The 12,933-nt window shown below is 42.1% G+C and overlaps 1 protein-coding gene across 1 annotated transcript; it reads left to right on the top strand.

Moving 5' to 3' along the window:
• Window positions 1-1,144: 1,144 nt before the first annotated feature.
• On the top strand, window positions 1,145-12,876 carry rgma (repulsive guidance molecule BMP co-receptor a). Its single transcript, XM_062461643.1, has 4 exons — window positions 1,145-1,724; window positions 4,082-4,197; window positions 7,034-7,551; window positions 9,524-12,876. The coding sequence occupies exons 1-4, from the start codon at window positions 1,711-1,713 to the stop codon at window positions 10,229-10,231; spliced, it is 1,356 nt and encodes a 451-aa protein (XP_062317627.1). The 5' UTR covers window positions 1,145-1,710; the 3' UTR covers window positions 10,232-12,876.
• Window positions 12,877-12,933: the final 57 nt, after the last annotated feature.

The raw sequence follows: 12,933 nt of genomic DNA, 5'->3' as shown, positions 1-12,933 counted from the left end.
GTGTATATGGGTTGGTGTTACATTTAATTCCTTTAGCAGACGTTTTTATTCAAAGCGATGCAAAGATCAAGGATCAGAAGTGCATAGTTCTACAGTATTTCAGTGGTTAGTCAAGGGGTCAGGGGGGGTCAGATGGTTGAACGGTTAGGGAATCGGACTATTAATCAGAAGGTTGCCGGTTTGATTCCTGGCTGTGCAACATGACGTTGTGTCCTTGGGCAGGGGGAATGTCCCTGTACTTACTGTAAGTCGCTCTGGATAAGAGTGTCTGCTAAATGACTAAATGTAAATGTAAGGAAGAGTCTGTATTCATTGCCAAATCGCCAAGAAACCATATCTCTGCAACCAGGCATGGTGAAAGAAAAATAATACTACAGTGCAACAAAAACGTCCTGATTACTTAATTACAGTGCAACAATGTGTTTAAGAAACATTGTAAAATACTTCTACCACTCTACAGTTTGTTTCTTGCCACCCACACCTATAACTGACCAACAGAGGAAGGGGTATGCTACTTACAGATCAAAGTGTCCATCCCTGACTTGGGGAGGTACGGTTGTTTGAATGTAATCATTTGTGTAATAGATTTTCCTGATCAGAGGGAGACTGGAGCAGAATGATCCATTCCTCCTCACATTAATGGGGGTGGGGGCTGGCCTTGTACCTCTTGCAGTGGGGGAAGGAAATTTGAGTTTGATCCTAAAACACAGGTGCAGCCATATGTTTTCCCCTTCTGTTGGTGTCCACTTCTGTCTTTGAATGTACCTTTGATTTCTATTGCACCGAACTCTGTTTCTAACAATTTTGTGTATCTGTTTATGCTCTTGTCATCAGTGATGTCCAGCCCCTTTAGCTGGTTGTCCTTCAGTCCAGGGTTGCTCTAAATCTGAGTTGACAAGAGTTTGTTTGATGAACACAAATCACAATATCTCAATGTTGGACCCATACATTGTATGGGAAAGCCTAGGCCTATATGTAGACTACAGTGTAATGTAACAATGTTTTTAACGAAGTCCGTTTGTGGAGGAGGAGCACAAGGCTGTCTGTCAATTGTAATATTAAAATTAGTTTCAGAAGCATGTGTGTGAATACTGTATTGAAACCATTTCCGTCTACGAGTTTCGTTATTGTGTCAAATGGCGTGTGTGATAGGAGAGGGGTTTCAGAGGCGTCATGCTGAGCCGATCATTGTCTCTCACACTTTCTAACTAGCTGTTTCACAACGCTGAGGCGAGGAACGAGCCAGCTATATCAGCAGTACATGCGGATGAAAAGCAGCGGTGCCCCGAGGGCTCTTTCTTTCACCGTCGATAGCTCTTTCTCCAAACCAAGTGCTGGAATACAAACACATGGATGATAAGAGTTGGAGTCAAAGGATTTGTAAAATGTGTAACTGTTTCTCGTTGTCGTGGACTAAATGACCGATTGGCAGATGAACAGTTGAAATGAGTCGACGAGACCAGACTAGCCCATCTCGATTGAGTATTATCAAGTGATACTTTCAAGCCACTACCGTTTACCTGGATCCATCACGAAGGACACTATGCGTGCAAGGGTGCATTTTCCACCGATTTTGACAACGGTCTGTGCCTGTGCTGTTGGAGTAATCTGACTACTTACGCGTAGACTACTTTGGTGAGATTTCTGGGGTCTTCATTCGCCTTTGCCCGTCCTCCCGCAGCCTAAGTCTAGCAGAGTTGGGAGAGCTCCATGCATTCGCGAAGGTTAGTGATGTGCGTTTTGTACATTGCACATGGCATGCATTATATATACGCTTCCAAAAGTAGAGATTTGTGTTGCCAATAATCTAATATAACAGCGTTTCTTAAAGCTTTCAAATTTTCGGCGCGGACAAGTCTACTGTCAGTCTGTCACTCGCTCATCTTCAATGTAGCCTACATCATTGTTGGCCTTCTTAATAAATGTCTTTCATTTCATATTTAAAACAATCAACAGCAAAACATGTGTCAAGCTAATTATCTAGCTGAAATTATCTTTCATATTAGTCACATTATATTATCCTACTTTATTTAACAGAAACAAACCTTATATAGGCTAAACAAGCTTTACGTGAAAACTAAATAATTTGTATTGGAATAATATTTCCATTAGGCCTCCCTTATTGTACTTAAAACACGCATTCAATAGACTTGGCTATTTTCACTCTGGCTACGTATTTCTCAGCGAAAGGCTACGTACATCTATATTACAGGACTAGATATCTATTCCCAAGACGATGGTTAAGCAGCTTTAACATGGACAAACGAAATGGTGTAGCCTAAATGCATCTGGATATTGGCTGAACTGTCGGCCGACTGTCAGTTGCTATATTGTTATTAGATTACAGCGGCAATTTGGCAGGTCACCGTGTCGTGTCCTCCACATTTACAATCAACTGACCCCATGTGCGTTTGTCATGATGTGGGGTTTTATATTCAGAATAATAAGCGCCATCTATTGGAAAATGTGCAATATACTCGCATGTGTGATATTGCAAATACATTTTCATATTTCAGCGCAACCACTGTTATAGCCGATTGAACAGAACCGGGTATAAAGGCCTGTGGATTTCAGTTGACGAGGGCATACAGTAGGATTTACTTCACTGTATGAGACTTGCCCCCCTTGTAGCCAAGACCCAGAATGTCTGAACTGAATTATGAGTTTTGTCGGCCACAGCATTCATATGGATAGTGTGTAGTAGTAGATTAGGATGTAGATTATTGATGCAGTCTTGTCTTTAAATAGTTCCAGACAAATTAGATAAATTGGATTTTTTTCCTGAATAGCACCAACAATTCAAATTACATACTGAACACTTTGTGCCGTTAGATACCTGAACTGCCTGACATGAAACAACAAAGTGATAGATGAGCTTGGTCAGATTTGACAACAAACAGATGGATTTCAATGCACTAAAATACACTACCTCAATGTGATTTACTTTAGTAATGACCCTCAACTCCCCAAGACAATCTATTTAGCAGCATTGTAATGTTTCTTAACCATCTGATGTTACAGGTAGCTGTTGAAAATTGACAGTAAGCCCAACCATGTAATTTTCTCTATCTTCAATTGTAGTTCCAATTCAGAACACCATACTAATAATTTCCCTGTAACTAAATGCTGTAACTCTACATTGTGTTTTGTGTGTACGCTAATGTCATAAAAAGGATATGTGGTCTTATATGAAGCTATAGCCTACAGTAGGCTATAGCTTCATAGTGGGTAGGCTAGTGGGTAGGCTAGTACACCAGTTTGGACATTTAGACCCAGTTTTAAAATGCCAAAACAATGTCTTCCTTAACTGTGTTTGTATTTACTTTTGTAAAATGTATTAGGAATAACCTCCTTGTGTAACGTAATTGACAAATACATTAGGATAAACCATTTCTGCACCTAATGACCAACTATTTGTTGGCTACTTTAATATAATTTGTGGCTATTAGCCTACTGTTATTAGCCTATGTAGTTACGCTATTAAGACCACAGGCTTTTTAATCCTACAATGCAACATTAAAGAACACAGTTTGCATTGTGTGAAATGACTCATCATGATTATATAAATATTACCTAAACACGAAAAAGCATGGATGAGAGGATTAGCCCTAAAGGTTAGGTCTACACGCACTTAATTTCTTACATCTTTAGCAATATTAGACGTAATACCTCTCCTCAGTCGACTATGTATAGGTTAACTTAATACATGCAACAATTCAAAACAGGTTCTTAGTATGACCGTGGGTCAACGTGACTTCAACGCATATGACGAACAAGTCCGCACACTGAAGCGTAACTTGAAACTGAGAAGGGGCTGAGGGCTGCTATAACGCCTTCTCATTGGTCCAGTCAGTCGTACGCTGCACCCTGTTGACACTCCCTAAATGGAAGATCGATTGGCAGCTTTTACTGTGTATTTTACAAGTAAGAATGCATTGAATAGCTTGCAAACTGGAGAGAGTGATTTTAACATTGGATCGTTGTGCCTTCGTCTGTACTCAAAGAATGATATCGACAATTTCTCAACAGTTATGAGACTCCACCTAAAGTTTTTTTCTTCAACTTGATTTGGTTTGGACAGGGATAGGAGAGAAGTGCGACCCCGATCTGGATGGATGGTTATGGGGAAAGGAGCAGGATTCTCGGCGCTTCAAGTCGGCAGGATCCTTGTTTTGTTTCTTTCCCTCTTTCCTTCGGGTAAGTTCTTAAAGTATAAAGTGTTGTAACCACACTTTATGTTTTATTGGCCTATTCAAGTAAGCATCGTTAGTATTTAACCCTCATGAAGCGGTGCTTCCTGGGCTACTGGGCTAATACGTAGTAGCCTAATAGTTGCCTGACACATCGTGTCCTGTTTTCGCAGCAACAAAAAAGAAAAGTGTGTTGCCACAAAACATGCTTTGACAAATAGGCAGGGTGTGTGGTTTCTACTTTAAGCGTGGTTCACATGCCTGGAATGTTATTAACGTTAACATTTAAGTAACACGGGGCAACTTGACTTATTTCAGGGAGGATTCAAGACGAATCCATGTCAAATATGAATGTCTATGTTTTTGTGTTATCTCTAGATTTGAGTAAACTGAATCTTAGTTCATAATATCCTATTCTATAGCGTCTTAGCGTAGTACGTTCAGCTACTAAAACCCCGTGGTAGTGTTTTGTTTGGGGGAGGGGGACACTATAGGATTGCAGATTAATTCCTCATAAAGCTTTTTCTACTTTCACCTTTTGTTTGAGATCTAAGTAGACAGACATAATATTGTGGACGGAGCACATGTATCCAGTTCAGTGTCATTTTCTAATTAGCGGAGTTGGTTAATTTAAATTGTCAACTAATCTCCCTCATAAAGACTTGAAAATGCCTCAACATCTCAAGGGTCGCTTCACTCAACTCAATTTGCACTTTTGGCAACTCTTATCGTCCTCTCTTTCAAGTCACTTAGGCCTACTGTCAAACAAAGAGTGATAATGCCGTGTTGGTTGTTGACGTTTATTTAAGATTAAGATTAGTTTATTGCCATTTATCATATAGATGGTAAATGCCTTTTGTTGCTGTGAGGCGGGAGGGTTGACGGTGTGGGGGTTGGAGGAGTTGTGCGTGTGGTGAAGCCATCAGCAAGCCATTATTCAACTTCATGTGTGACTTCAAGGTGTTGAGACATTAGATCAGTGTTTTTTTCTGTTCAGTGAAGAATGGAACACTTCAACTTTTTTTTTGTGTGTGTTCTAAAGTATACTGTATGTGTCAATCAGTGAAATCCTAGGCCACTAATAAAATATTGGATGATTAGATAAGGTGTAGATGGTTGTGTAGTTACACATGTGCATAGTCAAAGTGAATAAATTCATTTCAGTTTGTTAGAAATCATATAAAAAATCATGTGTAAGTTAAGAAGCATTCATGTGAAAGAACCTTTTTTACACACAAAACAACTGTTATGAATATTGTCATAGTGCAGAGTTGCATTCATTATTTCCTATCCTCCAAACCACTAAGAGTCATGTAATTTAAGTCAGGGAGAATGCTTTTTGGAAATTATGTTACTCTTTGATTACCGTCCTCTAAAATGGACAGGTTGAAATCTTATATATCCAGTTTGACCTGTGGAATGGTGAGACCTCCTTTCTGTTTCACCCTCTGGTCCTGGAGCCAGCTTCTTTCTGGAGATCTTGTTCCTTTTAAGGGAGCATTCAGGGCCTCTAGACTCCCCCCACCCTAACTCCAATGCTGATGAAACTCAACCTAATCCCTTCACACAGGGCTAATTTATGACTCCGCTGGTATCCTTGCAATGGCAAATTACATTGTCTTCATTCACAGACAAAACCCCCTCCTGGTTCACTGATGCAAAGTCACCACCCCCACTCCCCAGCCTCCAGTCATTGGTGTCTCTTAGTATTCTTTATGGTTCTTTAGCCAAGACAAACCTTTTATGTAGTTGTATGCTGTTTATATGTGTATAGAATGGTTGCCCTTATGCATGTTGACAACAACAATCTGCCCCGTAAAAATGTACGTCTTCATTCAAGGGTTCTTATGCACCAGATACCTATACATGCACAAGTGTGTGAACAGTGATCATTTTGTGAAGTTTGTCATTTGAATCTCTAGTTTGGTCAAAACTGAAATATATTTTTTATATAGAGCCTGTGCACATAATGGAGCTGACACTGCAGGCACTTGGAAAACCTTCTTTGGGGAAACTTCTTTATTTTAATATTGAACAGAGTTGTTCAATAGAAATGCATGCTCAGTTGTTTTCAAAACAGGATTTGTCAAGAACAGCTTTTGATTTTCTGAAGGACTCTGAAAGCAAGGCACTTTAGTTGCATACGTCGTCTGCAGTTTTCAAATGTAGACAAGGGATACATATCACCCGTGTCCCATGTCCCACCGCTCAAGACCGCCCGGTCCCAACACAAGCTCTTCTCCTGTCTGGCCCCCCAGTGGTGGAATCAACTCCCCACCTCCATCAGAGACACTGACTGTCTCTCCACCTTCAAGAAAAGGCTCAAGACGCACTTGTTCCGGGAGTACAACGGTACTTAGGAATGGTTCGCTTGACCCGATGTTAGTTTCCTCAAGGATCACAATGACTCTTGCTCAGAGACTTGTTGCTCTTGTGGTTAGTGGTAACTGATTTAAAATTGTTTGTACTCGCTGTGATATATTGTTTTTTTATTATTGTTGCTTGTCTTTTTTTTTCCACAGGTACACTTGCACTTATAGCAGTTCATATTGTTTAATTGTAACTTGTTTAACTACATGCTCTTATGGTTCTTCCCTTTGGGCACTTACTTTGGTTGTTCACAATGTGTGCTTCATGTTTTGGCTACTCGCAATGTTTTGTGGCTATCTCGTTGTTATGATCAGTGACCTATGCACTTTGTAAAGCTCTCTCTTGGAAGTCGCTTTGGATAAAAGCGTCTGCTAAATGAATAAATGTAAATGTAAATATCACCATCTATATTTAATGGACTACGCAGGGTTTCTCCAGAGTTTATTCTAAAGCTGTCCTGTCCTCCCCCATAGTGAGTCTGCAGTGCAAGATCCTCAGGTGTAACTCTGAGTTCTGGGCATCCACATCAAGCTCTGGCCCAGAGGAGGAGTTCTGTACAGCGCTGCGAGCTTACAACAGCTGTGTACGGCGGACAGCACGTACCTGCAGGGGTGACCTGGCCTACCACTCAGCCCAGCATGGCATTGAAGACCTCATGAGCCAGCACAACTGCTCCAAGGAGGGGCCTACCTCACAACCTCGGACCCGCACCCCGCATCCGCCACCCCCACCTCAGCCCGAGCCAGACAGCCAGGAGCGTTCGGATGGGCCGGAGGTATGCCACTACGAGCGTAGCCTTCCCAAACATGCAGCTCCACCCAACTACACCCACTGTGGCTTCTTTGGAGACCCACATCTTCGCACCTTCAGTGACGACTTCCAGACCTGCAAGGTAGAGGGGGCTTGGCCTCTCATCCACAACAAGTACCTGTCTGTCCAGGTGACCAACACCCCTGTCGTGCCTGGCTCCTCTGCTACTGCCACCAGCAAGGTGAGATCTTCTGTACTGTTCTGTTGACACAACTGTCTGTTAACATGAATACAAAGCAAGTACCTATAGTATATACTTAGTATATAGTTATTCATGCAGTTATATTGTAATTGTTGTTGTACAATAATATTATATAAATATGAGAATTTGAGCTATTTTACGATGCTAATTTTTTGGAGTTGGGCTTAGGCATACATCATTTTTAAATGGAAGGCTTTCTGTTACTTTTTGAAAAAGTTAGAGCTGTAGACACAGTCGTGGGACTCTTAATAACATGGACTCTGGTTAGTGTTGGACTGTATCCACAGCCGAAGAACAGGCAATGCGCCGAACAATTGCCGAGATCTTGATAAGCTTTACTAATGATATGCCACTTTTGTAAAAGTAGGAAAACATCAAGTGCTTTCTCCTTTTGCTTTTACTTTAGACAACTAAGACTAATGTGAGGCCAGCTTTGTCTGTAGCAGTCTAATCCCTATCATTGTGTGTATGTGAGTTTCTTAACTAAGTGCTCAAACCATGCAGGAAACTGCAGTATTTTCTCCACATTAGTTGGCCCTCGTACCTCATAAATTATCATTGTTTTGTTTCACGGTACATTGGGCAGCCTGGAGGGCTGCCCCTGAAATGGCTGTCTGTAGAACATAAGGTGAAAACAAAGAGCTAGCAGCATTTGTAGTCTGCAAATTCACTTATATGCTATCCACAGTGGGTCCAGTTTTGGCAGTCCCTTGCAGAGTATCCTGACTGGAGGCTGTACGGCGAGACATAAGAGGACTTTGTTCGTAATCATGTAGAGCACAGACCAATTTTCTATAATCAAGATCTCCTAATGATGCTCTATTTAGCATTCAAGACTTTTTTGTGCACTTGAAGTAATGATATTTTTACATAGCTGCACTCTGTACTCGGAAGCAAAGGAGACAGGTTTTTAAGTTCTTCAGTCTGGATAAAGGGAAAACAAGGCAGCCCCATGCCACCTGTACAAACAAGAGGCATTAGTTCTGTGTTGTGCAGACCCCTACTGCAGAGGGAACCGTCTGGAGCAACACTACTTTCACTCAGAAGATGTGTCTGAAACCAAATGTGTCTCATTAACCAATATATTAGTTCAGTTCGAAATTATTGCTAGAATCAAGAATTAAGTGTAAAAAAAGAAAAGAAAAAACTTTTAATTATGATTAATAAAAGTTGAACTCTAAAGATAAAAGAGAGCAAGTGAACAAACAAATGCAGACAACCGTGTGGTGAGGGATTGGGGTAGTGGAGGTCTTGACTAGGTAATAACAGGGCATTTATGGTGCTCTATTTACCCCTTCCCCCATCCCTTCCCCTCCATCCCCAGTGCTGCCAGATCAGAGCCCCCTGGCTGTCCTGGGGTCACTTCTGTGACAACGGCTCACTGGCGTCCTAATGAAACCATGCAAGCCGAGTAGTGTCCAGCCTTACTTAATTAGCCGCAGAGCACGCTCTTCCCTCCTGGCTCGCTGCCACTCCCCGAAGCACAGTTCTGGGGTTCAGAGGCAGGTTCCTCAGCACTATGAATGGCTCGTCTTTGTGTCTGCAAACTGAGGCCTGATTTAACATGGCCTAGACTCATGTTTTTCTGAGGGCGTTTACTTTGGCCTCCCCTATGTTGAGCTGTAGCTGAAATGTGACACTTAAGTGAGGTGGTGGGCTAGATGGGCTAGTGATGTTCTTAATGCAGAAGCACAAAGACACCCCTGAGCTATTTGTGGAGCACAACTACCAACTCATGTCTGCATAAACGCGATGATTTGTGCTTTGGAATATATACCATACATGTCATTTAGAATTCACACAATGACCTAAAATACAATTAATCAAATTTCAGATGTCAAAGTCTGATTCTATGGATGTTTGCTATATTTATTCCCCAAAAGAAGACGTATACCCATCCTTTCCATTCTGTCAGTAAAAAATATAACTTTGGTTTTCTCCTTACATTCAGTTGACTATCATCTTCAAGAACTTCCAGGAATGTGTGGATCAGAAGATGTATCACGCAGAGACGGACGAGCTGCCTGCGGCATTCGCCGACGGCTCCAAGAACGGCGGTGAGCGCCACGGTGCCAACACCCTGCGCGTGGTGGAGAAAGTTCCGGGGCAGCACGTTGAGATCCAGGCACGCTACATCGGTACCACCATCGTGGTCCGGCAGGTGGGCCGCTACCTGACCTTCGCCGTGCGGATGCCGGAGGAAGTTGTGAACTCCGTGGAAGATCGGGACAACCAGGACCTGTACCTCTGCCTCCACGGCTGCCCTGCCAACCAACGAATCGACTTCAGGAGTTTCCGAGCCCGTGCCGCTGAGACCCATGGTCCAGGCAGGGTTAGGACTGGCCCCCCCCCCCATGGCTTCACCTACCAGTCAGCCATGACCAAGTGTAAAGAGCGCCTCCCGGTGGAGGATCTGTATTTCCAGTCCTGTGTGTTTGACCTGCTTTCCTCTGGTGACATCAATTTCACCATGGCGGCCTACTACGCCTTCGAGGACGTGAAAATGCTCCACTCTAACAAGGACAAATACCACCTTTATGAGAGGGATGCATTTCTGGGCAACTCTGCACCAAGGAAGCCATATTGTTCCCTTCCATTCACCCTACTCAACATCCTGGCTGTCTTGTTGTGGATTCAGTGTTGCTGCGTTGATCCATAGACCTCCACTAACTCCATCTTCATGTTTTACCTGTCAGTGAGTGGATGTGAAACCATGCTTTCACCGTGTTGTTCGTCAGCTCACTCTACCGCTCCAGCTGTCCTGAGTGACTGCTGGCCAGAGTAGTCCTACCAGCAGGGCCGACCACACCTCTCATGTGCATTCGAAGCCATCTCAGCCATCGTCTCATTGTTTTTGTTGTTGTGCGTTGAATTCCAGTGCAGGTTCTAGTGGTAGTGGCAGGAGCGATCCCTCCTCGCTCCCAGCTACAGTACGATAGCATGGTATTCAGTTGGTTTAAGGACTAGTTCTTTGATGAAAAGCAGTGGTGAGAGAACCCAACTCCCCAGACCTCTAGACATTCAGCTGGGATTAAATCCCACATTCCCACCGGGGGCTGCATGCCTATGGGAAGCGGGATGAGATGATCTTCTGCAGAAAGAAGAGTTTGCTGATCTCCTCCCTCTCATTGGTGCCAAGCCAGAGGAGCTCTCTGTGGCTAATGAGAGGGGGCTACAGGACATGACAGGGGCTTTTGTTAACCTCTGTCCAGAAGCCGCTCCCTGTTTGATACAGGGTTTTTTTTGTGTGTGTGTGTGGGGGGGGGGGGCACAGCACTCAGCCAAACGGATGTCAGAGCAGAGAGTCTTGTTGTCTACTGTGGAGATTAATAGGTCATATTGTCAGGTCTTTTGTAACATTTTGTCTGTGCGTGTGTATGTATTTGCATGTATCTATGTCATTACATACAGTGTGTTTGTGTGTGTGTGCGTGCGTGTGTGGTGTGCGCCTCAAAAGTGCAAGAAACTTTCTTTAGGAGACATAAATCCTACTGTCTTAATATTGCACCCAAGGTTCCCATATAGACCCGACATGGTGGTCTTGGGTCAGTTAAAACTGGTTCTGTTGGCCAAGTAGTTACTTCTAAGTGAACAAGCGATAGTAAAAAGAAAAAAAGATGATGTTGCAAAGATCGTCATTACACTCCGAATATTGCTGTTCAAACACCGTGTTTATAGTGATACAGTCTTCCTGCTTAAGGATGTAATTAAGAATGTAAATTCTAGCACCATTAAGAATATAGCCCTGACCAATCTTGGATAGGGGGACAGAGATGCACAAACTCAGTAATGTTTACAGAGTAGAAACTCATCTCTGTGTTCATTGATCAACCAACCAACACTCTTATACAATGGCTGACAGAGTGGCAAATCCTTTGAAGTGAATGTTTTTCTTCAATCTTGACCGTCAACACTTACCAGCATAGGCGGAGGAAGATGCCTGCCTTTCCTTTAGCTGAGTGAGGTATGGTCACACTGGGCACTCAGTCAAGAACCAGAGTTGGGCCTGTTTGTGAAAAAGGGTGTTGACATGGCTATGCTGTAGGGAACGTATGACTTGCATCTGTCTGTAGACCTGTGAATTTATGGCGTAAATCTTTGCCAAACAGCTAGCCCTTGTGCCAACTGTTTCCCATAAGCTGATTTTTTCTTCCATCTCTTTTTCTTTCTCTCTCTTTCTCTAGTCATTTACTGTTTGCTTGGTGTTAGAACTTTTCAAGGTACTAACATAGTGGAAAGGCATCTTCAAATCACAATAGGAGGCAGTCCTTGCTTTGGAACTTTGTCATTGCTCAGACGACTCTGTGGTATTGATCCACCATATCATCGATCTTACTACTAAAAGTCATTTCATTAATTACTTGGAAGACTACATTTTCTCCCCAGACATCAATAGTCACTTTGGATGGATTCATTTTGCACTGTTCAATTTCTGCAGAAAACACACCCTGAGTTCTTGTTTTTTTCACAATATGATACTCATTCTGTAAAATACACAGTATTTCTGAGACAAAGCTAAAGGGTAATAATTCCCAACACTGAAGTATTTGGCAGGTCTAACTACTGCTATGGGAACATGGACAGGTGCAGATTGTCATTAGTCTGGGAAAATATCAACAAAATGATCAAAGAAACAAAACTGATTGTAACATTGAATCTATGTTGGTAGATGTAATTTGCATTGTGAGTTTTACGTATGGTTCTACATGTGTAATGTGAGATTGTATATGTTTGTGAGCTGTTCTTCAGTTGGAATATTGTGTTTATTCGTTGTGTAGAATTTATGACTACAGTTTTGTATTTGAGAAAGGGTTTGGTGAATGTAAACTTTCTCAACAAAAAAAAAGGAATTTGTAAAGACATGAACACCACAATATGTTACAAGTCGCAGGGATCATACCTCAGACCTAACGTTTGTCAGTACAATCTCTGTGTAGTGTTGATAACCTCCCGGTTAGGTTTACAACACTCCACTTGCTTGAGATGAAACCAAACATCTTGGATTGCATTCACGCTGATAACTAAAAAGGGAATAGAAGAAAGTATTTTGTGGTGTTCATGTGTTTGATTTTGAAGCACTTTATGTTTTCTTTTTACTCAGCTCTTACTAGGTTTGAACTTGATTGTGAATAATAGAGGTTGTAAAAGTTGTAATGTTAAAACTACGAGAGAAAAAAAACATGTTCAGAATGGGAGACGCCTGAGAGATCAAACTGTGTTTGTATGTAGGAAAAAAGTGGTGCAACCCACCATCTGTTTATATTGTAAATTATTTATTGAATAAAAGATAATGTGTCTTGTTAATTCTGTTGGAGTTGTTTTTCTCTTGTTCTACTTTTCTCAGCCAATCCGAAAGCATTT

Source organism: Osmerus eperlanus, chromosome 5 (genome assembly GCF_963692335.1).
Source record: "Osmerus eperlanus chromosome 5, fOsmEpe2.1, whole genome shotgun sequence".
Classification (NCBI taxonomy): domain Eukaryota; kingdom Metazoa; phylum Chordata; class Actinopteri; order Osmeriformes; family Osmeridae; genus Osmerus; species Osmerus eperlanus.
This window is presented reverse-complemented; position numbering and strand designations above follow the sequence as displayed.